The sequence below is a fragment of the Condylostylus longicornis genome, unplaced genomic scaffold (assembly GCF_029603195.1).
Source record: "Condylostylus longicornis isolate FDR11 unplaced genomic scaffold, ASM2960319v2 ptg000044l, whole genome shotgun sequence".
In the NCBI taxonomy this organism is placed as follows: domain Eukaryota; kingdom Metazoa; phylum Arthropoda; class Insecta; order Diptera; family Dolichopodidae; genus Condylostylus; species Condylostylus longicornis.
The window spans coordinates 8,691,564-8,719,024 of NW_026578013.1; the positions used below are offsets into that span (position 1 = coordinate 8,691,564).

Below are 27,461 nucleotides of genomic sequence, written 5' to 3' on the forward strand. Positions count from 1 at the left end.
GTAAATCGGTTCGGTTGGTCCGGTATTTTCTTTTTTTTTTTGTAATACAAAAGTATTGAATACACAACTTTTTTTTTTAAATTTTACTTTCATTTTGGAATTATTTGAGGCGAAGAAGGAAAAAAAAAAGAATTCTAGCTCTGAAAAAAATTAGCGGTTAAAACGGAACACGATTTATAAGCAACATAAAAGAATTATAAAACAAAAAAATATAATTAATTTGAAAATAATAAAAATATTTTAATTAATTAATTTAATAATCGATTTTGTGTTTTAAATATAAAATAAGAAGAAGAAAAAAATTTTAATTTAATTTATTTAAATCGCATATTATGTATGTATAAATTTTAGAAATTAAAAGCGTGTCGTAAATTTAGAACAAATTTAATAAAATAGAATAAAAAATAAATTTTGGACAAAAGTAATTAATATAATTTTCAAAGAGAAAATCAAACAATCTAAATATAAGAAATACTTAATATAAAAATACTTTTAAAAAGTATAAAAAAAATATCCTAATCAAACAAGTTTATTAAAATTTTTCGATAATTTTTTCCTCTTAAACAAAAGCTAAAATATTTTAATTCTATATTAATAGAAACAAAATCTAAATTTTCGAAATAATTTTTAAAACAAGTTTTTTTTTATAATTCGTATCTATATTATAAAAAAAAGTCTATAACAAATATATAAAAATTATTTCTTGAGAAAAAAAAGAAAGAATCTTGAATACTAGAATCAACCAGCTTTCGAATATTTCGGAAAATATTTAAAGAAGAAGAACACACAAAAAAAATCAAGGATTAAAGGAATCAATCAAGACTGACAATTTTTTTTATCATTCAATAAAGGTAAGTTCTGTAACTTAAAAACTTATGATTAGTAAAAAATAGTTTCGAAATACCGATATATGTACGCATTTAGAAGAGAAATTGCCCGCCACAAAAAAAAATATAACATTATAATCGAAAAATTTTTGTGATTTTAAACAGTTCGTCTTATGATCGTTTAACGCTAAAATAACAGTATAAGATTTTTATACATGAACCGGCGTTTATATCGGAATATAAAACTGATTTTCCTTTTACTGTTACTGGACAATTAAAACAATTCTAAAAAAAATAAAAAAAAACACAAAATCAAAAAAGATGGCCAAAAAAATTATTCTGAAACGGCTTTGATCAAATAAAGAAAAAAAAATTTTTGGTAGAGACGCTTAAGAATATTTTTTAAATTCCTAGTCAATGTCAACTGTTTTAAAAACGCACATTATCTTTAGAAATTTATCTACATTTTATAGAACCCGATTATTCCTATAACTATTTTTGCTAAAAAGCCTTAACTACTATAAAATTTATTTAAAATTTAACCTATTTCATTGACCTTATTTTCATAACATCTTCCCTAAAAAATAAAGCTAAAAAAAACTAAGTAACAAAGAATATAAAAAGCTTTCATTCTCATTTAAAATTTTAATTATTTTAATTAGATAAACGATACTTAAAACAAAAAATGCCAACACAAAATTAGTTAAAAATTTTTGTAAATGATATCAGTTTTTTTTTTTTTATTATCGGTTCTACATAGTTAAAATCATTGTCTCACTACAGTTAAAAAATACAACTAGGATTATAAAACATCTACTTTTATATATAAAAATGTTAAAATATATTTAAAAAATGTAATAGATGGCTATATAGGCGTGTGAAATTCATTCGAATTCGGATAAATAGCGGTTTGACTAAAACAAAATATGGGGGAAAATAATAATAAGCAGAAGACAAAAAAAAAATGAAAGAAGCATTGAAATATACAAAAAAAAAAATTCTAAAGAATTAATTGATGTTATTTTTAGATGAGTTCGAATAAAAAACCAAAAATGTTTAAAGTTTTTTTAAAAATTTAACTGGTTTCCAACAGAAGTTTTTTTTTCGCTCTTTTTTTATTTTATTAGGATATTTAAATGTTCTCAATGATCTTTCGCAAAAAAAAATTAATTTTTTTAAATAAAATTACCATACATCATGCCATTTTATTGAAATATATGTAAAACTATTCGAAAATTAATTAAATTAATTAATTATTAAGTGGTAATCAATTTTCTTTGTAAACTACGTCCCCGCATACTTTTGCATTATATTTTTTGATCTTAGTATAGAAATTTGAGAAATTTTTTATTTTATTAGCAGTCTAATGGAGTAAAATGTAAATTAAATTTTAATACCTGTAATTAATTTGTACGATAATAATGATTTTACAATATCAAATTTTATAAAAAGTAATTAAATGCTTCTATGCAATAAATGGACGTTTTTATTATTCAGATCCTTTCTGTTCTTTTCCGTGCATATGTGTAAGAGTGTGTAATTTGTAAAGAATTATTTTTGGTTTTCTGTTACCAGCTTTAGTATACAGCTATTTCTCATGATCATGCTATCTTTTTTTTTCGAATATTAATTAATTTTTACTGTAATAATATGAAGAAAATAAGTGGCAATTAAATAAAAATTTATAAACATTTCAATTTCGATAATAAAATATATATGCACACATATGACATAATCATACATTCATATATGTACATAAAGCGTTAATTTTGGGCGGTTGTTAATTTTAATTTCTGTTTCAAAATTAAGTTATAAATTTCATACTTACATTTTTAAAATAATTAAAATCTTTCTTATCAGTATAAAATTATTTTCGAATTAATGAATTAATTTGAAAAAAAAATTATAAATATTCAAAAATATTATATAAATTAATTCTTATTTGTTGAATATAAAAAAATAAAATCTACATGGTTTTAATTGAATTTGAATAAAAAATTTGTCCAGCTTTTTTGAATTTTGTTGGTATTTTTAATTTTATATTTAAATGAAAATTTATTTATTTTTTTAATTAATTCTGAACTTAATTCTCTTACATGCACATATTAAAAATAAATATTCTATGGGACTTTGGGATTTCATTTTTCTCCTAGAGTTATTGCGTATGTACATTGCGTATTGAAAAGCAGTAAATATTATGATATTATCAACGTTCTTGAATTAGTGATTCATAATTTTTAAAATAAATTTTCCCTTCCAATACGTCCCAAATTAAGTAGATTTTGTCAATGCTTTGCTAACTGCCATTTTGTATGTTGCAATTCTCAGTTTTAATTTGGAAAAAATTGTAAAACTACGCATTGTCAATAATTATTAAAATATGAAACTTTAATTATTATTACTAATTATTGATAATGACATTAAGAACTAACTGATATTACTAACTGATATTAGGTAAGTTTGTTATTGTAATTATTATGTAAGGGCAACAATAAGCAATTTAAATTATCTTGTCATAAATCTATATAATTACAACTGTATTATCTTTAATAATTTACTTTAATTGTAATAACTATTATATATAGCTAATTATATTATTATTAAATTATTTGAAACGAATAAAAGAACAAATAAAATAGGTAAATTATTGAAAATCTTTCGTTTCTATTATTTATTAATATCATTAAATTATATTTTGTATGTTTTTTCTCATATTGTAATTAACACAATTAACTATGTATGTTTTTACTGGAATTTTATATTTATGTTTTTTTTTTAATTATATGATTACTATTTTATTATAATTTTTTTTAATTTTGATGATTATGATTATGCAGTGCGAAGTATTGTTTAACTTTAATTAACTATAATAAAATGATCAATTCAGAAACATAACACAATAAATCTCCATATAAATATGAATACAGTGGAGTATCGATTAATGGGACGATACAAATTAAAAGATAATAATTAAGTACTAAAAATTAAAATTAAAATGTTGAATAATACAATATAAAATTGTTAGTTTTTGGAATTATATTTTAACTCTGAGCTGTTTTGAAGCGTTTCAGTTTTAAATAATTTTTGTATTGCGATTTGTCAGAAGTGTAGAAGAATTGTGGTTATAGAAATGCAAATGGGAATCTCAAATAATCCTAAAGGTCGAAGTAAAAATGGACTATAAGGTCTTGGGTCCTAAAATAGTAAATAGAAAAAAATCGTGTTTTTGAAAATTTAGTGCAAACTTAATACTTACTATTTTGGCAATTTGTTAGAAAAGAAATTACTTTTCCAGGTCTCAAAAAATGTGTTTTAAAATACAGTACCTACCATTTTATCAATATGTTACTTAAATAAGAACTTACTGGCAGCACGCTCAGAAATTTATTCAAAACGGCAGTCTTATTTTCTTTATCGCTGATTGTGTTGATATTTAGAAAATTGCTATCATTTTCGAACTTTTTTCAAATTGTTGCCGTCTTAAATGTTTCATTTCTGATTAATAAATGCCAAAGGTATTTGCAATATTTTTTCATACCTATGCAAAAAAAATTTTTGATTAAAAATGTAGTTTTCTACGATAAATTATTTCCACATTATACATTCATTAACCGAAAATCAACATTCTCACTTGTTTTACTTATCGAGCATTTACATAATATTACCTTAGCTTTTAGTACAATTACTTCTGTATTTATAAAAATAGTATTACAATTATTATTTTTCTTATAGTTCATATGCAATTTATGCGAAATTCACTTACACACACATAGCATGTATGTAAGTACATTTATAATAATTTACTTAAAGCTCAAAAGGTCATTTACTTAAAGAAAGATTTTTCAATAAAATTTTTAATTAATTTAACATTGGACTGTTGAACATTTTTCAAAATCTCATTTACAAACCTTTGTGTTAATAAGTAATTTTTTATTATACTTAATAAAGTACATATATATTAATGTATATAAGTTGAATAATTGAATTTGTTCATTGTGCATAATGTAATACATAATGTACATATTTACCTAATGTACTTTTGCACATGTTAATAAAATCACAAAACAATTGTATTATATTTGGTAGGTAATTGAAAATGAATATAGATGAATTGAATAATTTTTGCACTGCTCGCAAGTATGGGTAATAATTAATATTTTTTCTGTTTTAGTGCAATTCGTTTGTGCTAATCAAATATTACTGATTATCGATTATAATTTAACATTATTACCTGCAATGAAATTATAATTTAAAGTAATTGTAGGCTATATAGGGTTATTAGCTTCCAACTGTTTGGAATTTTTGTGCCTAAATTTTTAAAAAATTTCATAAATTTAGATGATTGTACCCAACTAGAGTTTTACTTCAAACCAAATTTTTTGACTATATTTAAGAGTTTTATGAACACGGGAAAAATTGTGACAGCGCAGACTAGCTCTTTATTCAATTTTAGTATTAATAAAATGGGAAAAAAATTGATAATAAATTTTACAACTAAGTTTTATTAACAGTTTTTTGGCAGTATAGCAGTAGTTTTTTGTATATAAATACATGAAATATTTTACTTCATATTTAAGATGAGCGAAAAAAATAGGGATTAATTTAATTTAATTTAGAAATTTCTTTCGTTTGGCACAGGAAGACAATCCCTAAGCAAAATGAATTCACTTATTCCACTAAATCGAAAAATATCCAAATAAGTATATTAACGTTTAATTTACGATAATGACAAAAAGGCTGGGTGTTTTGGACATTTGTTTAAAACAAGTGTTATTTAAGTTCTTATATAATATAATTTTAAAACTTATTTAAACTAATTTATTTTAAATATAAATTTCAAAGAAATACTTACTATTAAATCTTAATTATATAGGATTGAAGATAAAATACTTAATGATTGATTGATATTATTATATAAAAATCTTCATTCACATGTTATAAATGCTGATACATACATACATACTTAGTATAAGAGTTTTTTTAGCATAAGAGTTTTACACATAGCTAATTTTTGTTCTATAACTTCTCAACCTCATTCTATAACCTATTCTAATATTAATATATGCATATAATTTTAATATTACACAATATTTAATACAAAGGCAACCAACTTACTTTTATCATTCTTTCTTTGATATTTCTGTGTTTTTTTTTTTTGTTTAATAACAACAGCCAGAATGGCACCATTTTAATCTCTGAAATAAATCTTACTATAACTTTAATATGTAAATTATATGTATAGATGTAGGTATATAGTGAAAATGATGGTTATGTCTTTTATAACAATAAATATAACCATTATTATGATGATGAAGACGATGATGATAATTTTTATTATATATTCTTTTTTATTGTTATATAGATACACGATTTGAATACACAATGTAGATTTTTGAATCTTTACTTTTAACATGTCTTATTATTAGACACAGGTACTTCTTATATTTGAAATTTAGTTTTGGTTAATATTCACGTGTTAAGATACAGTAAGGCAGTTAGTTAGTAAGTTAGTTAGCGATTGTTGATCAAATGGTAAAGATAAAAATTTTGGAATAAAAATTATGGATAATGGATAAGTTGTCTAGCTCTGTTAATTAGAATACGTCAACAACAAAAAAAAAATAACGTTAATATTTTTAATTAGTATTTTTTTTAGATTTTTGAATATCTATATTGCTCTATCAATTTGAATTAATGAATAGAATTGGGTGTTAAATTTTCTTGACCAAAAAAGTTTCTGATATTTGCATAAATTGAGTCATTCATATATATGTACAATATTAGGAAACCTGTCAGGTTAAGTAATTAAGTAGGTGTATGTACATATATGGTTTTGAAAATAAATTTCCTTTAATTTTGTTTAAGAATTGCTAATAAATAAAATCGAATCATAGATATTATAAATAAATGTGTTGAAAGTCTTAATTAATTAAATTTCTTCATACAATTTTTTTGGATTTGCAATCTGAAATTTTCTGAATCCTAAATTTAATAAAAAAAATTGCTTCGAAATTTCCAATTTCGTTTCAAAATTTTTGAATAACAAAAATTCTATGAATAAAATTAGAAATTCTTTGGATAAAAGAAAAATTGTGCTGTCTTTAAATTACTTATTTATTCATTTAACTTTTAATTGCTGACATAAATTTCCAATATTTAGAAACTCATGCTGTTATTAAATTACTAATAAATTCGATTTTATTTATTTATTTTTTTTTTTTTTGCAAAAAAAATTAAAATTTAAAATTTTAAACTATAATCATGTTATATATAATTATTATAAATCAATATATAACATTTACTATAAGTATAACACAAATCTATATAACATTGAATAAAATTAAGATAAGTATTGATGTATATATATGTAAATAAGTTAAAAAAGAAAAATATGGCGGAAATATAAAGAAAATTATTTGTCAGATTATTTAGTAAAATAATTTATTATAAAATTTTTCTTTTCAGTAGGAACACAATCATAATAATCAAAGATAAAATAAATTGTCATAATATAATAATGAAATATTAACTATACTAATATTATACATAAGAGTGTAAAGCCCACTATCAGAAAAAAAAATATACAAGTTCAATGACTTAAAAGTATAAGAGAAATATTGAAATTATTTTCATAAGAATCGCGTTCACACATTATTGTGAATACATACACATGAAATAAATATTGCAAAATATTGAAATATTTTTTAAAATAAAATTATTAAATTGCTATAATTAAAATATAATTCATTACTTTTCACAAATAGCCAATATTTTAAGTTTGATTGAATACAAAATCAATTCCAAACTTATTTTGGAGAACTTCAGAAGACTTAAAAAAACATAAAAATAAAAGAATTTTACTTGAAAATTCATTGAGAGCTTACAATCTCGCTACTGAACCGGTGAAGCCGGGCTCTATTAGGCTCATTTTCACCTTCTTTCAGGAATGTAATTCTCCATTCACCATTAATAATTCCAGTTGTAGTTGCAAATGGCATACTTTGGGGGTTTGCAATTTAAGTAAAATTAATTGTCAAAAACAGCAAATTGTTCATAACGCATTCTGATATTTAGTATTCACGTTTAGTTCACTTAAGGTTTAGAAATTCAGAAACATTTTAAAGCGATAAGAGGTCGTGTCCGTGAACTCGGAAAAATTAAAATACAATGGTACAAATATTACTCCTACTTTTTTATGTACAGTAAGCTTACCTCTATTCATCACTGTTCTTTCACATATGATTGCAAATCATATAATTTGAGAAACAATAAATTTTCAGAGAGATAGGATACATATACGATTTTCAGAAAAAAACTAAAAGCAAACGTTAAGGTATATTCTAACATGTACTTTGCTAGAGAAGCCGACCCACCGACAATCGCAGGCGACCAATATAAATTGGAAGAACAAATTGCTTGTAAAATAAGTTAGAGTTTATTATTTAAAGGCAAAATTTCGAAAATTTTTAATACCTGGCAACTCTTTAAAACACATACTTATAAAATTTTAAAGTTTTCGATTTCAATAATTTATTCTAAATATTCTTTATTGCTGATTCAATTAATAATTTTATTTTTTACCACCTACCGGCTTTTTTTTTTTTAATCTTTACATTATATCGCTCGAATCTTATTAATAAATCATTTTTTAATTTCGTTATACGTCACATCAATTAAACTCCCTTCTTATTAATTATAATCCAATTTTGGTAACTTTTTTCCAAATAAAATATTAACATTGATTTTAATTTATATTATAATAAGATAATTAAATAAAAGAATAAACCTACCTATAAAATAATATCAGAGTTAAGAACTTGATAAAACTAATTCCTTTCTTTTTTGTTTCTTGTTTTGTTAAAACTTCATCAAAGTTTTAATACCAGTTCTTATAATATTAGAAAATTAAGTACCACGTGCTTTGGAGTTTTTGTAAACTGTTTTTTTTGTATCAAATTAAACAAATTATAATCATAAGTATATTTTAAAGTCAGATATTTAAGTTCATATAGGAAAGTTCTCGAATTTATTTTAAAGAAAATAAGATTTTAAATTTGAGTTGATAACAACTTTGATAAAAAACAATTTCGTCAATCAAATTGCCTATATCATAGAGAGGCCCTATAAACATAGCGAATTCTGTTCGTTAATACTTTGTTAACATATAGTATAGCTTTAAATGACTTATATGATTATATAATATTACAGAAATGCATAAATTTTCTTATTAAAATATCTATTTAAAAACAATAAAGGTATTAAAATAAATTAATGACTCCTAAAACTATGCAATTTTTTAAAATTTCATATTTTTAAATATTTTTGTGTAATTGAACTAGAAAGAATAAATATTCAAAAGAAAATCTTCAATAAAAATGTTAATTTGAATTTAATAATTTTTCCGAATTTATAAAAATTCGAAATATAAGACTTTCTTTTATTCGATATAAAATACTTTTATTTTTGCTAATACATTTTATGCACTCCATACATGCACACTTTATCAAAGCTGGTTGTCTTCTGAAAAAAATAAGTATCTTATTTTTCTAATTTTTTTAAAATATTAAAATTATGAATTTGAGTAATTCGTACTCCAAATAAATTCAAATTCTAAAGTATTCATATAAAATTATTATTACTCCCAATTGAGACGACACAAATTATTTTAAGAGACCAAATTGAAAAATTTTTGCTCTTCTTATTGCATTATAGGCGAGTTGCGCGCGAGACTGTTGAATTGCAATATATTATTGCGCCTCCTGTTTTCTCACAAATGATTATCTACAACGCTTGAAATTCACTCTCTTATATACTTCCTCTCAAATATACTTCCTAATTATATGATGAATTAAGAAAACATAGATTTTCACAATTTTCAATTAAAAATTTTTGCCATTTTTTTCTTTTCTTTATTAAGAAAGAAAAATGTAGTATTTATGATCATTTGGACAGATGGACATCGAATTTTCTAAATATCTAGACATATTAATAAAAATATTTAAAAGAAAGACAAAAGCGTAAACTGAATATTTAAATATCGTCAAATCATCAGATTCAAAGAAACAAAAAACACGAAAATTCGGAATTCTTTATCAGAAAAAAAAATTTTCTCATAATTTCTAAACTTACGTATATAAAAATATTAACATACTTATATACTATAACATTTATATAAATATTTTTATAATTAAAACGGTTTTTTTTGTTTCTTTTTTTTGTATATTTAAATTTCGCGATATCTCCAAATAACACAGTATGGAAAAATATACTTATGTTTTTTTTTTTTTTTTGTGGTACCATCATCTCTCCTAATTTTTTATGCTACAATTTATTTTAAATTAATTCAAAAAAAAAAAAAATTCAGAAGAAAAAAAAATAATCAAAAATTGGAGATATCACAAGATTTTTGGTTAAAAATAAAAACAAAACAAACAACAATCAATAAAATTTTTGAAAACTTGTTTAATAAATAGTTTTAAAAACAGAATATTAAATAAAAAAAAAATTTCAAATAATCTCGCTCAATTTTTATAACAAATAAAAGTAGATAGAGAGACAAAAAAGAAAAAAAAAATACCAACAATCATCAGTGATTAAGGCTGCTAGAACATTACAAAACTAACAAAAATTTTTATTTATTTTCAAATCAATCAAAATACAAAAAACGAAACAAAAGAGGCGAATGAGTGATAAACAATTCATTAGAAATCACCTGTAGCAATCTTACACTAAAAAATTTTTTTAAATAGCATCATTTTTCTGTTATCATGACAATTAATCGATCATATTAATCAATTTTTCCCAATATATTTTTTCTCTTTTTGTTCTTGCGAAGAATATAGAAATTAAGGTCATTGACAAATTTAATTATGTTTGAATATGACGTGGTGTATAAAAATGAATATAGAAAATGCATATAAAAGCGGCACATAATATTATTTAACTGTACTTATATTATATCTTCTCTATAGAATATCTTTTAATTGCTGAACAGAACAGCAATTACTTCTATAGAGAAGAACTTATTCGGAACTCAATTATTTTAATTTTAAGCATATCTGCTTATAGCTGCAAAATATTGTCGATATATAAGTATTAGCAAATTTAGAATTAAATATAAAATTATTTGAGGAAATTTAGTTCTAATTGAAATTAGAACAAAATTTCCTTTAATAATGAATTAGAACTTTATTGAGCTACGACAATCTTTAATTTATTTATTTATTGAATAATAAAAACTGCAAATTTTTCATAATCACACTGTCATTTTTTGTGAACGTTTATGTACATTACAAGATTTATTAAACTATGCAACTGTTTATGAAATCAAACCAGTAAATTTAATATTTTCATTTTATTTTAAATATTTTTAATAATTATTTAATTTAATTAATTTAAGTTAAGGACAACCTAAATTTTTAATTTATGTAAATGTTTAATTACATATGAGGCGCTCATTGCATTAGTGGTCTATCCAACATTTTTAAAAAAATGGGTTATTATTTTCAATAGAGTTGTAATGAACTAAAGAATTGTTCTATATTTTCAAAATATTTAGTTTACTCCTCTTTTCACTCTATTTTTATATAAGTCCATTCTTGTATTTTAAAAATTTCCTTAAAAATTAAATATTTAAATATTTTAATCGCAGCTTATCCGAATTTTTATTTTTGTAAGTAGGCCACTAATGGACTTCTAATAGCCTAGTACCCCTTGTATAACGACTCATGTTCTCCTAAAAAATTTTGGATTTTTACATTTACCTACATTTTGTAATCGCAGTCAGTAGGAATAAGCCGAAATCTTCATCGCAATATGATTTTTCAGTATTTTGATTTTCTATTTTAATATACATACAAACTAATAAGCACAAAAATTATTAATAAATTTTCTTCTTAAATTCCTACACAAATATTTAAAGATTTCAAAGAAATTTTCCAAATAATTCTGTGAACTTCACAAGTTTCCTGTAAATCGTTTAAAATATAAACGAGAATTTTTTTTGGCAATGACTCATACATGCATTTTATTTTCGAATTACGTTCTGATTTTTAGTCAGAAGTGCTGTTGTTCAGGAAAACTTCTGATGGGAAAAATAAAAAAAAAACATTGTACCTACATAAATAAAAAAATTATAAACTTACTGATAAACATGAATTACCTTTTATTTACCTATAAATTCATGTTAATTTTGTTTTTTTATGTTTTTGCCTCATTCAAAGAAACGAAAACGTCATAAAAATTATGCAAATTTGTAAAAAAAAAAAATAAAAATAATTTTTTGTTTGTTTCTTTAAAAAAATTTTTTTTTTCTGAAGCTTCCGTATAATTTTGTTGTTTATTTTTGTATTTTTCAAATATTTTGATAATTTAATCCACCATCGTCACCATAATATGTCAAGTTTCATTTAGCGATTATTTTAATTTTTTTTTTTTAATAGAACAAAAACTGAATATTTTTTGGAATCTATTTTTTGTTGTTTTTTATTTTCGGCAAAGAATTATTATTATAAATAGTTTTTTCTTAATATTATTATTCTAAATCAATTAAAATCGAATCGAATTAGCAACATAACTTATCAAAATAAAACATTCTTAAACCCGTGTATAATGGAAGGGAAAAAAAAACATAAAAATTTTTAAGAATTTTAAATTAAGTCATAGAAAAATTTTTGTTTTGGATACTGAACGTTCCTATCCTTATTGTTGTTTTAAATTTTTTCTTTCTGCATTTTAATTTCAAGCATATTTTTATTGGCGGCTTTTATTTTTGATAATTAAGCCCCATATTTATTACAATCATAATGAAATGAGAATTAAAAACAAGTCTTTTATGATAAGAAAATTGATATGAAAATAAAATTTATATGTACGGGTGCTTCTGATAATGCAATAAGCTTTCACATTTTTAACTTAGAACTTAAATAACTTAGGCAACAGAAAGGCACAGGTGCAAAAACTACAAATTTGGCATTAGCTTAAAAAAATTTCTTTTTATTTGGGAAAGTGTAAGATTGTCATAAGTTTTATAAAAGTTTCAAAAATGAAATTACAAATTTAAATATTTTATTATTTCCAATTGATTGAAATATAAACTAAAATTAGAAATATAGTACACTAATTTCGGCTCTTGTAGAAATATGTATGTTTAAAAGTTAATAATCCCATAAAATTACTTATAAATTATTTATTAGCTTCATAATGTTAATACCAAATAATTTACAAACTCCATTTTGTTAAAAAAATTAAATTTTCTAGCAAAAAAAAATTTTTTTCAATTAAAACAAATGTCAAAATTTATATGGCATCTCTTTAAAAATTCGTTTTACTTTGATAATTTTTATAACTTCAAATGCTAAATGGTGTCTAGATTCCGAAAATAATTTTTTCAAATTTTTAAATTGCACCCAATCTGAGAAAAATGCATTTAAAAATTTCAAACCATATAGGTACCATTTCTTATAAAAATTGGCAAAAATAAAAAACCTATCAATTTTCTTTACCAAGAAAAGTTTCGAAAAAAAATTTTTGATTACTAGATTTTTTTTTTTGTTGTAAAATTCTAGTTTTTCTTTTAAAAAATTTAAAATTTTTTAAAATCAATTTTTGTTTTTCAAATTTTTAATTTTTGGTTTGTATTAAATTTCGTTTCAATTTTGTTATTATTTGTTACATTTCAATAAAAATATTAAAATTCAGATTTTTTGTCAAAATAACGATTCTTCAAAATGTCAACTGTTTTTTCGAAAGGCTATTGTCACCAAAAATTAATGATTTTTGATAATTACAAGGCTTAAAATTCTTGCTTTTAAGGGTCTTTTAAATCTTGACATACAAATGGTTTTTGTACTACATCTTCTGCAACATTAAAAAATTTTTTAATGATGGAGAACTTAAATTAAGGTCAAACAGCTGGGCAAAATTCTATAAAAAAATGTCAGAGTTTTAAAAAACTTCTTACGAAATTATCTACCTAGAAAAAACTGAAAGAATCAAAGGAAAAATTTTATCTTCTTTAAAGTTAGAACGCTTGTTATTCCGAAGGTACATAATATACAGAATCAAGAAGCTTGTCTATTTTAAGTCCTTTACTAGGCCTTTCAGAAACTGTTCGTTTGAAGTTCCTATCTTTTTCAGAATGGAAGTTATAATTCAAAAACTTGGATAAGTAAAAATTTCGTGACAATTTCGTTAAAAACCCCTGGAATTCGGAAACCCTTGAGATTTCGCATCCAGTTCAGAACAAAAGTTTTACTCATTTTCGATTTTCTAACCAATGGTATATGTTGTTGTGGTATTTTCTAACCAATGGTATATGTTGTTGTATAACTTTCTGAATCACGCTGTATATGAACTTTGAAAATGTTATTTAGTGCAAAACCTATAATAAATTCTAATTTAGAAATTAAAGGTCAGATTGTGTATTTCTAAAAATAGATACTAACATTTTATACTCATCTATTCCGAAATATAATTTTCTACTTAAAGAAAGGAAAGTTTTGAATATTAAGAGCAAACTTAAAATATTAATGTTACTACGAATTTCAGTAATTTTGTTCAGTAAACAAAATCTAATAAATCGTTTTCTTTTACATATTAATTTTCCACTTTGATTCTTGACTCAATCATTCTGCGAATTAAATATCACCAAATAAAATATGATTAAAAAACCATTAAATTTAATTATCAGTCAAAATTTATAACCTATCTTTAAAAATTTATAACATGAAACAATAATAATAAAATAGGGCATCCTCATTATTAAACGGAGATATAATAAATATGTGTTCTACTCTTAAAATATAAAAAAGAGAAATTGATAAATTAACATCATTAAAATTTAATTATAAGACTATTATTTGTTTTCATGCTGAAAATTGCTTAAAAATTTTACACAAATAAAAATAACCTATACGTGTTTCATGAGTACCGACAATTTTCTACTCATAAATGCCGAAAATTTTTCTTTTCTCCCATAATTATTGATACTTAATTTGTTATAAATATCTAGAATTAAAAACTAAAAAAAAATAATAATCGTTCCTGGCACAAGAACTCTTTGGATTTTTGTGAAAGTTAAATCAATCAAGAATTGCATATATACATACACATATTAATGATCGTACCTTTATGTACCGGGAACGAATCTCTTAAACATGTGAGAAAATCTTCGAAATATTCATAGAATAAAATTATAACCCCAAATAAAAAATAAAAAAGGAGGAAAAAATTAATCTTAGTAAAAATATCAAAAGTTAAGGAAAAGAAAAAAAATTTATGAGAAAAAAAAATGAAGAAAACAAGCAGTAAATCCAAATCATCCAAAAAAGAAACAAAAAAACCGAAAAATGGTTTAACAAAAGAAACAGTTAGGACAATTAACAATATTTTTTTTCTTCTTATTTTATTGCTGTTTTTTTAATAAAAAACCGGCCGCCGGTAGTTTATTCTATCGGTCGTGTGATCATCATCAATTTTCTTCTTGGCTTTTTGTTTGTTTTTTCCTGTATTTTCTATGTTCTACCTTGACGAATAATAAATGTGATGATTTATTTGTACAGCATAAAATAAGAAAAAATATATGAGAATAATGACTTATATGAAAATTAATGATATTAAAATAAAATGAAAAGAAAAGAAAGAATGGTAGTTAATTTAGAATCTATTATATTATTTATTTGACTAAAGAGAGTAATCGGAGATATTGTTGTCGTCACGTCTTATGGCAAAAAAAAATTGGAAGCTGATACTCCTGTGTTCTCATTTAAAAAATTTCATTTCTTACTGAATTATTTTGCAACTTTTCAATAACAATTCAAAAATCCACAAAACTTACAACAAAAAAAAAACAGACGCTAAACTTGTAGGGGGTATTCTAAACCTAGTTATTCTAACCTTAAAAAACACTTCTACTGATGTCGGAGGTCAAGATGGTTTTTATTGTATATTCTACAATATAAAAAGAAAGATATAAAAAAAAATTTTTTTTTCTATTAAAATGAAAGTTAATTTTTTTGTTTTCACACTAAAATTTTGATGCTTTTCTTTTTGTCTCATCTGCTGGTTGTTTTATAGCTTGACATATTAATTTTCTAATATTATTTTTAAATAAAAAGAAAACATAATAAGAAATAACAGATATTTATCTTAAATGACAATGATAATCATTTATAATTTATATAAAAATTTTTATTATTATTGAATGAAAAAATTTAAAAGCATTTGGAAAAAAGCAAATTCAACAAGCTTCAGAAATAAAAAAAATTTATAGATTTTTAGAAAATTTCTCACGAAATCTATACCAAATGCTTTCACTTATAAACTTTTTTCTTTCTCCATTTATAAGTTTAGGTTTTATGCATATGCGAGATCAATTTGCAAATCATACACAACATTTGTTTTTCCTCAAAATTTTCTAAATTTGCAATTTAATTTGTTTCAATAGATTGTTTTTGAAAAATTTGAATGAACACAATAAGAATGTTTTCTAAAAATATTTCTTATAAATAATTTATTGTTGTATTTTATTAAGAGAATAAACATTTAACACTTTTGTGGATGCGAATGCTATAGAATTCATTTTTATAGTGATGTAAAATGACGTCAATGCTATATCATTCAAATTTTAAAGCCAATTTTTATTCATTTAATTCATATCACTCTAGTTGAAAAAAATTATCTATATGGTAGTAAATGCTATAACTTTCATTGTATATAATGGCTAAAATACAATTTTCTGACTATTCTTATAATACATCTCTAATCAGATTTCAAATATTACAACTAATTTCAAAAATAATTGCCTGTATATTTTTGCAGTTCCTTGAAATTTTTAGCGTCCGCGAACGTATTAATTAGCCTTTAAGCCGTTGGGATGAAATTTATTCAATTAGATTCGGACATATCGAGATCCAAGAGTTTTTATTTAATTAATGGGTTCACCTATATATTTTAAATTATTTATTATGAAATATAAATTAAATTAAGAAATTCATTTTAATTGTAATTCAAATTTAAATAGTTTTGTAATTGATAGTTATGCTAAAATTATGCACTACCCTTATCTAAAACTAAATTAATTAGTATATTGTGTTCAAAAACAAAATATTTGAATTCAATTTGAGTGTAAGTACAGGATATTTAAAAATATATTAAGAATACTTTAATCTAATCATTAAAAATAAATTCAATTCATTAATTTTGTAGAACAGATTTGAAGAAATTTAAAATTAAAGAATATAAGCGCACTAAAAATTGTTTAAAAAAAAAAAAAACAAATAAGTAATACTAAAAAGCATTTTTATTTATTTTTTGTACAAAAAAGAAAAAATTCAATTTATTTGCTTTATTACTTTTTTCTATGTAAATTTAAGCAGTAATATTTAAGAAAAAATCATTTTTTTTTTCAATATTTTTATTTTATATACTGGTGTTATGCATTTTAAATTCAAGAAAAAAATTAGGTACACATTTTTTACATCCATATATAAGAAAGAATGTGCTTTGAAATTTATTTTAAGGATTTTTTCAAAAATTATATAATTTTTTATCAAGTTTATCATTAAGTTTATAGCTTTATTATCATTGAGTATAGTAAATCAAAATTTTTATAAGTAATAATGAAAAATTAAAGATTCCATTGAACGAAATTTCAAAAAAAAAAAAAATGAATAATTTTAAACAAAAATATTATAATTTTAGGAAAAGTTCATCAATTATCAAATTATTTTCATCTTTTTTAATTAAATTTACATTTTGAAAAATCCATTTCTGGATGTTGTTCCATAAATTTCTTTAATACATCCTGTTTCTTTTGTTCATCACTAGTTGGTAAACCTTTTTCTTTTTGCCTTTGATCATACATCATTTTTTCAACTAGACTACGTGTTTCACCATCTAAATCAGATAATTTTGATGGTTCCGGATTAATACGTTTCGTTAATATTGGTGGATCTGTTGTAACTAAACGATCCCACCATGTCATTTGATTAATCTAAAACACAAAAAAAAAATACAATTAACAAGAATATTTTCATTAGAATTCAAGAGTGCAAAATAGAAAAGAAAAATTAAATATGTTTTTTTTTTTACCTTTTCCAATGTTATTAATATTGTTTTAGTATCTTGTAATACCCAAACAGATTCTTCAATTTTAATATCAGAACATAATTCACCATCAATAACTGGTGGATGACCTTTTAAGCCAACTTTTAATGTTTTTTTACCTATTTCTACAATAACATCACGCGATTTTAAATTGAAATTTACTTTAAATGGTATTTTTATCTGAAAATATAAAAAATAAAATTTTAATTTTAATTTTGTTATTTTGAAATCTTATTAATTTTAATACAAATATAAATGAATATTTAAAAATTATTATAACACAGAAATGAAAGCCGTTAATTGTAGTGAAATTTCTTTACTAAACTCAAATCAATTTACAAAAATCTGAATATTAACCCTACGGTATGCTCGTCAGCTACTTAGTAAACTTAATGACGTAAGAAACTGGTGTTCATGATTACCTACAATATCGTGCACCAGTCCTATGCTCCTCCCAGGAGCGAAGTAGCAATAAAAAATATATTAAAAGAAAATAAAGAAATAATTCGAAAATTTCGTACCTAATTCATATAAAATATTAACAATGCAACTAAATCTATAATACTTACTTGTAATACTAATATTTTTCATTCAAATCAATTAATTACAATATAAAATTTCATTTAAACAACAATATAAATATTATTGTCAAACAATTAATCATAATCGTAATTAGTAATTATAGTAACTGCTATATATATATATCATTACAATCATTAATCTTTTTTAAATAATTTACTCATCACCCGTTGAATAAATAAAATATTTACAACCTTATATACCATATATGAAAATGTTAAAGAATGTGTTCATGCTACTCGAATTTCTATAAGGATACTTTTAAGAATAACAATCAACTTAAAATAAGTGAGTGACTTAATCATACTTATATATTGTGAAAAGTTAATTAAGACTTACACCCAAATTATTTAATCATATCTTAATTTACTTAAGATTATTAATCTTACAATAATTTCAGCCCGTATTTTATTTGGACTCAAATAATTTAAAGTAAAAATTGAAAAAACAAAAAACGAAAATAATTTTGTTTTTTACATTACTAACCATTCACAAAATTTTTAAAACCCTATGACCTACCTCAAGAACAAAACAATGAGCTATTAAGTAATACTTTTCATATATATTGTGACTTTAACTAACATTTTAAGCTATAAATTAGCCGGGCTAATTAAAATTCTTTTCGAAGCTTTTTCTTTTTTTACAATTGTTTATGTTTTTGTTTATTTTTTAGTTTTAGTTGGTCAACATTGTTTTAATAATAAATAAAGTACTACAACATGATCGCATAGCAATAAAAAAAAATTAATATAAAAATCAACAATATTTAATAATAAAAATAAGGAAAATTTGATTAATTATTACAATTGTTACTTTAGTTTTTGGTTTTGTGGTAGCCCAAATCAGTAGCGAGCCTATACTTATTCTATTCTGTAAAACCACACTTATAATTTAATGAACTTTTGACTTAAATATTTTTTTTTCAATCGATTGCTGTATTAATTTACAATATTTACTCGTACAAATTAATTATATTTAGCGTGTATAGCAATAATAATGTTAATGGTTTTACTAAATTTAGATTCATAATTTGCCTTATCCCTAATTGAAAGAAAAAAGAATATTATTTTGTGATACTTATGAATTTAAATCGAAGGCAAACCATTGTATTTATTACAAAGGTTATTTTTAACTTATTTTTTTTTTTAATACAATAACTATAATAAAATTGTGACTGAAATTATAATTAAGTATACAATATAAACGCATTATGTGGTACACACGTACAATTTTACTATTACTTTTTATAAAAAAAAAAATTTTCTTTTAAATTTACTTAAAGTAGTAAAATCAGTGCGTTATAGATGATCTCATATGAAACACAAAGTGCTATAATTTATTGAATTAAATTAACAATAAAATTCAATTTAATTAATTTAATTAAAATAATAATAATAATAATTTTTTGTTGTTTCAGATGAATTATTCATTGCATATACCAAGACCATCATTAACTGGTTCAACAACATCAACACGTAGCGGTTCCAGTTCATTACATAGTTATAGTGAATCAAATTATAATTTACCAATAACTGCTACTAATGGTATACATTCATCATCATCAAAAAATTTATTAATTAATAGTCAAGATAATCAATATAATAATAATAATAATAATAATAAAGAAATAATTAGTATTGAATATAAAAATGAAAGAAATTCAATTTCATCATCATCGATATCATCATTGGACAATGATCGTAAAAATCAACAATTATTAAATAATAAAAATAATAAAGAAAATAAAAAATATAAAAATGAGAGATTTAATAAATCTATGGATGATAGATTTAATTATAATACAAATAATGAATATGATATTGGTCAATTAAAAAGAGGTTCCAGATCATCACAAGGTTCTACAGATAGTCATCATAGTACAGGAGTAAGTACAAAATAAAACCATAAAAATTTTTTAATAATTTAATTAAGAAATTAATAATATTAAATTACTTAATTTTATGAAATTTACACTCTCATTTAAATTAAATTTGTTAAAGAATATTTTTTGTTAAAAATTCATGAGAAAATTTTAGGTTATAAATTTTAAGAAAACGTGATTATTTCGAAAAAATATACGTAATAGAAAAATTTTGATTATTATTTGTTTATAAGCACAAAATCATGTTAATTTATAAATTAATTCCAAATTTTTTGTTGTTGTTGTTGTTCTGATGGATTTTAATTTAAATTTTATATTTCATTAATATTATAAAAATATTAATATTAAATACAAAATTAAATAATTAATTGTTAATTGTATTCTGGTTTTCATTATTTTTTCTTTTTCAACATTAAATTAGTATGGAAAATATTAAATGTTCTAAAATGTTAGAATGACAATTAAAATCAGCCAATTAAAAATTTCCCAAAATTAGAACGCGTTAGAATTTAATTTTGGGAGTGTCAATATTATTTGTAGAATTTAAGTACAATAAAAATATATTTAATTTTTAAAAATTTAAAAATTATACATAAATAAACATTTTGAGTTTCGGTTGATTTTGTTCTAAATCTAAATCTGAAACAATATTAAAAAAATAAAGATGGCAAAATTAAAACTAAATTATTATTATTATTACATTAAGTGACTTAAATTTTATTAAGTGTTGAATATTAATTTTTTATAAATAGTAGGGTAAAACAATCAATTAATTACAAATGAATTTATGAATTTTGTTAATAATTTTGAGAAAAAGAAACCACGCAAAATATCTGCTTATATTTGAATATTTTACGGTACATACTTATATTTTAAATTTTTTTAAAAATTAAATTAAAATCCAAAATTATTACTCAATTTACATTACATAAAAGAAAAATTTTAAAACTAGTTGAAAAAGACAGTTTTCGTCAGTTATCACTGGTTAGTAAATAAATAAATAAATAAACAAATAAACGAATAAATAAAAATATAATTTGAAAAATACAAACTATATTCTACTCTTTCCCTTACATAACAGTCATCATTCCATAATAGCCACAATTCTTCAATTTATTGTCACAAATTTTAATCATTATTCAATAAAAATTTTATTTTTTTTCTTAAAAATAAATATTTTACATAAATATTGCAAAATCCATTAATAATTTTAAAATTCTGTTACTGTTAGATTTATTTGCTTTTATTTTGCTACTATTTTCATACATTTTTGTAAAAGACAATGAAAAAGCAAATAATTAGTGAAAAAAAAATCAGCCTGGTACTACCATTCTACCAAAAACAAAAAAAAAAGCAAAACTTTCATTTTCCAACCAAGAATATTTTTATTTTTTAAAAATATTAAAAAAATTCTCACAAGCACACGAACACACACCTTAAACAATAAAAAATTTATTATGGGATTTTAGAAAATCAATGATTAAAATTGATATTTAATTTAATATAGATCAAAATGTTTAATTCATAGCCTTGCTATTTCTTTCGAAAAGATCGCGGCATAAAATAAAATTTAGAAAAAAAAAAATTTAAAATTTATGATCTTGAAGAGTTGGTTTTTATTTTGAAACAATAAATTTTTTTTTGGTCTTCGGATATTTTCGTATAGATCGGTGAAAACAAAAACATTTTAATTAATTTTTTTTTTTGTCATCTTGCTCTATAAACTATAAATTTTAAAAATCTTTAAAAAATATTCATGAAATTTTTATTCTATTTTAATTTACATTTTTCTTTTCTTTTCTTTTAATTTTTGTAGACGGCTTCATCTGGATCATTATTATTGACAACAGCAAATCTAGAACGTTTTGTAGCTATACATAATAATAATAGTAATAATAAGAATACAAATTATAACAATACAAAAGTTAATAGAGATGCTGCTGCTATTAATGTTATAACAGCAACAACAAATAAAATGACTGATCAATATTCAAAAACAAATAATAATAATGATAAATTAAATATATATACAATTTCTAATAATAATAATAATAATAGTAATAGTAATATTAATAATGAACAAAATGATAATACAATGTTAGAGATTGATCCAAATTTACATTTTATTAAAACCAAAGATGTTGATGCTGTATCAATAGCTAGCTCAACACATTTTACAATGGTTAATGGTGTTGGCGGGCCACAACGTAAAACCAAAAATAATGGAATATGTAGTCGAGGACATCAATTAACTGTATTAATATTAACAATGAGCGGTTTCTTTTTAATTGGTATTTTATTAATGGTATATTTAATGGAAAGTAAGTATATGAAATTTATTTTAAAATAATTCTATTTTATTTATTTTGCATATTGTTAGTTAATTTTGATTTGAGAAAAAGTATAATTGGCAGACCATGTTGTCATTAACGAGAACATTAATTATACCCCTACGAACGTATGTTCGAAGGCTATACTAAATTTGCCTTACCGTTTGTAAGGCTAACAGTCTTAGATATAGACTCAAGTGTATGTTTTTGATCAGCGTCAAATTCTGAGTAGATTTAGCTTTGTCTGTCCATCCGTCCGTCCGTCCGTCCCAGCGATAACTCAAAAACTAATTGAGCTAAGTTCACCAAATTTTCACAAATGGTTTACTGTAGTAAGTACAAGAACCCTATTGAAATCGGACATGATCGGGGTAGCGATTCGGGTAGCTGCCATACAACTTCAAAATTTGAGAAACTATAAAAGCTGTCGTATTGAAATTTCACACAAACGAATAGTTGTCATATGTAGAAAATATTGAAAACACAGTACTGAAATTTTGCATAAATTAATATGGGAATATGGCACCTTAAAGACAGAGTCTGTTCCTTAGTCAGCTATGACATATTCATTCGCACATAGAATAAAAAAATTCGTACGGGTATCGCAGAGTTGAAAAGGTCAACTCCATTTTTTCTCGTTTTTGTATAATGTTTGTTTCAAAAAATTTGTATGAATTTGGGTAATCATACAAATGCAATGTCATTTATTATTTTATTTAAAATTAATTTTTGGGTGCTGGTTGTAAGAAGCAAAAAAAAATAAATTTGAAAATTTTAATTCAAAAATTTACATAGACTATTTTTAGGCTATTTTGTAGCTCGATGTTATTAATGATCAATTTTAATTATTTAAAATAATGCAAAATAAACATGCTTAATTTTTATTGAAATTCTTATTAAATTTTTCCTTTTTCTTTTTAGTGCGTGCTAGAGAAATGCCTCAAATGTAAAACTAAGGAGTACAGATTTAAGAATAATTGCAGAAGATGTTTTTTTTATACCACCTCGAACCTAAATTAAATTCTAATTTTACGAAAATAATTATTTTATAATTATATAATCAGAACTTTATACAAAAACCAATTGTATGTTAAAAGAACAAAACAAAAAAAATTTTTTTTTTTTAATTTATCGAATTATTAAATTTTCGATTTTGATTATATGAAATGCTTTCATTGACAACAATAAAATTTAATAGTAATATTTGACGATTGTAAAAACAACAGGTTTGTTGTAGCAAGATTATAGGACAACGTGAAAGCATAAAAATAATAATTAAATTATGTAAATATTAAAATCAAAATCGTAATCAAAATAATTGTTTCAAAAAAAAATATTATTTAAAAAAAAAACCCAAAAAAAAAACAAAGTATTTCTTTAGAAAATAAGAAAATAAAACAACAACAATCACATTTTAAAAAATAAAATTTAAAAAAGAATTCAATTGATTAATTAATAAGAATATTAAAATTATTCCAGAATATTGCAATTAAATTATTAATTGAAAATCAAAAATTAAAAGAAAAACAAACAAAAAAAATAAATAAAATAGAAAAATTTGTTTAGTCATCGATTTTTAAATTAAAAAAAAATTTAAATCAAGATTTTCTCTTGAAATTTTAAAATATATAATTTATGTATAAAGCAATTAAAAAAACATATTATTCTAATATTTAATTAAAATATATCAAAGCGTATATTTTTTTATAGTAAATACATTTTAAGTATTACCAATTAAACTATTGATTAGAAATTTGAAATTTTTTTTTTTAAATACAATTTAAATGAAAAAAAAATAAACCTTGTTTCCTTATATAATTTTAAAAATTATAAAAAAAAAGAAAATTCTTAATTTGAAATGATTTTTAAGCAAAAAAACAAAATTAAATTTTATTTTGAAATTTAGAAAATATTCTCAATATTATTTAGAATTTTAATTTTATGTAATAAAACAAAACAAAAAAAAATCAAATTATAATATATAAAAAAAAAAAACAAAACCTAAAAATAAATTATTTATTGTTTCATGATATTTAATTATTTTTGTATTATTTTTATTAAATATTTTATGAATTTTGCTAAAAAAAAATCGCCTTAATAAGCAAACGGTTTAAAAACTTATAAATTTTTAGTTACCTAAGCCTTAAGTACCCAAGAAAGAGGGAGGTTTAGAGAACGTAAAATGGATTGATTTATTGTGAAAGGATTCTAAGTTAATGTGCGATTTCAAAACCAAAGGCAATGCCAATAATTGGAATAGAAACTTTTGTGTGGTTGGATAAGAAAACAAGTACACTCTAAAACAAATGCCCAATTAAACGAATTTTTTATTACTTTAAAGCAGAGCTTCTAAATTTTCAATTAAAATTAAAAATCACAAATATAGATTTTAAGGGAACTGAGTGTGGTAGCGGAACAGCCCGAGCCACCCCAGCCATTCCAGAGTTATTATAGCCATAAAAGATTTACCTTTACATACATACATATAGTATGTTAGAGTACATAGGATTCATAGGATCAAGTACATAGAATACATAGTATCAAATAGGAGATAGAATACGTATGGTATGTTAGAATACATACAATAAATAAAAATTATCTATGGGAAAATTCGTTTATGCACGCTGCGCTCAAAGTTCTACATTAGAACTAAAATTTTTCAGTCGCGTTAAATAGTATCCAAAAACTTTAGCTAAGTTTTTTTATTTACGCAATCTGCAAATTCTGAAACTTCTAAATAATCAGTCGTCCGAAAGTAACAGCAATGACATTGTTTATGAGACTTAAAGATTTAAAGACTTAAAGAAGCGCTAGGCTAGAACTGCTTTTCAAACATCGTATCTGCAAAAATTTTCCTTATATTTTTAAAAAGAGCGGAAATTAGATGAAATTAATTTTAAATAAGAACTTGAAATTTCTGTTTAGTAAAATTCAATAATCATAAAATTTTTTTACTTTTTCGGCATGTAAATGGAGTTCTTACCATTATTTTTAAGGTAATTAAATGATTAAATATTCCTTCTCACTTTAGTTGCTTTGTCTAAAATTAAGTATGCAATTTTAGAAAATCTTACTTAACGTAAATGATTTATACACAAAAAAATTAGTATATACGTAATATTCTTGTTAATTTATAATTTTAATTTTATTAATAATTTTAAATAAAAATTTTTAATTTATAATTTTATTCAACAATTTAGAATAAAAAAAGTGTTTCTTTTAAAAACTAGATCAAATAAGAGCCATCTATATATAAATTTTTCAATCATTTGAAAAAAGGAAATTTTATTAAAAAAAATTAATTTTGGTTTGTGTTTATGATATGAAAAATTCATTAGATAATTTAATAAAAGCGAATTGGAATATATTTCGTTTATTACAAATGGCGAATAATTTTTCGCTCGTTTTTCTTTCAAATAAAATACGAGCAACGAAAACAACATTTTTTTTTAAATTAAATTGATTTTCCCGTCATCACAATCTCCTTTTAATATTAATATTACAAATAATAATATTAAAAAGAGATTGTACAAGACCATTTCAAACAAAAATTTCAATAAGCTAGAAAGTCGTAGTCCTAGCAATAACAAATACTGTTTTAAAGGGAAGTAACACAAATTCAGTTGCCATAGGTAATAGAAATGTAAAGCTCGTAAATTTTCAATAAAAACATATTTCATTAAACAGATGCAAATTTGACTAACATAATGAAAAATTGAGTTAGTGAATGAATTTGTATATAATACTCTGACATGTACTTATTTGGAAATTTGTTTCATAGCAACCGATAATATACCTTAAAATATTTGTACTTATACAGGAAATTTCAACAAAAAACTTTTTGTTTTTAACTTACCTCAACTTCCTGCAATGTTTGTGTCCACTTGTAATTTTCCAAATTGCAACCATTTCCTTCATTAGGCTGCAATTTGCTTTTATCAGCTTCTTCCAAATCTTCCGCATCTCCTTCCACTGGTTTGGACACATCCTCTACTTTAGTTTTTGCTTCTTTTTGTCTCCTTAAAATTGATTAAATTTAAGATTGAATAATATTAAATATCATCCAAGAAAAAAAAATCGTACTTTTCTTCATCTATTTCCTTTTGAATTCGTTCAGCTTCTTCATCAGTTACTTCGCTAATACTTGAACTTGCATTATCCATATTTATTTTTTCTTCTTGCTCTTTCTTTTTACGATTGGCTTCTTGTTTCCGTTTTTCTGCTTCTTCACGCTCTTTAATTTTTTGCTTATGTATTTCCATTGCTTTTGTAGCATGTTTATTAAAAGCATTCATTAACAGCTACAAATATTGTAAAACATGATTTTTCACAAAATCTTCAATATTAACATAACCTTAAATAGATATACCTTTTGCCATTGCCCATCTTCTCCACCATAAAAGAAATCTGTTCTACGGGCCAACCAATCGGCAATAGTATTTAAAAGCTAAAATATTTATATACAAAATTTGAAATATAGTGTAATTCGTATGGTTCTACCGAATAAATCAAGAAAAGGTTTTACATACTTGCGGAACACCTTCCGGATGTTTATCAGCTAAAGTAAATAAAATTGCATCAAATTCGCCTTCTTCGGTCATATTTTATCTTTTGTTATAATATACACTGGTTACAGTCTGAATTTAAAGAATGTAGAAGAATCAAAAAAAATCTTACTCAAAAAAAATTTAAATTGAATAACAATCAATATTGAATCACGTCTGAAATTAATAATCT

The 27,461-nt window shown here is 22.3% G+C and overlaps 2 protein-coding genes across 2 annotated transcripts; one reads left to right on the plus strand and one right to left on the minus strand.

Annotated features, from left to right (window-relative positions):
- On the plus strand, window positions 1-24,120 carry LOC129610162 (putative uncharacterized protein DDB_G0282133). The gene is made up of 4 exons (XM_055522572.1): window positions 1-851; window positions 19,930-20,397; window positions 22,211-22,715; window positions 23,646-24,120. The coding sequence occupies exons 2-4, from the start codon at window positions 19,930-19,932 to the stop codon at window positions 23,672-23,674; spliced, it is 1,002 nt and encodes a 333-aa protein (XP_055378547.1). The 5' UTR covers window positions 1-851; the 3' UTR covers window positions 23,675-24,120.
- LOC129610163 (nuclear migration protein nudC) lies at window positions 17,269-27,459 on the minus strand. Its single transcript, XM_055522574.1, has 6 exons — window positions 27,254-27,459; window positions 27,094-27,171; window positions 26,808-27,025; window positions 26,581-26,743; window positions 17,919-18,113; window positions 17,269-17,820 (listed from the first exon to the last, which is right to left on the minus strand). Exons 1-6 carry the CDS (start codon window positions 27,323-27,325, stop codon window positions 17,566-17,568), a joined length of 981 nt encoding a protein of 326 aa, XP_055378549.1. The 5' UTR covers window positions 27,326-27,459; the 3' UTR covers window positions 17,269-17,565.
- Window positions 27,460-27,461: the final 2 nt, after the last annotated feature.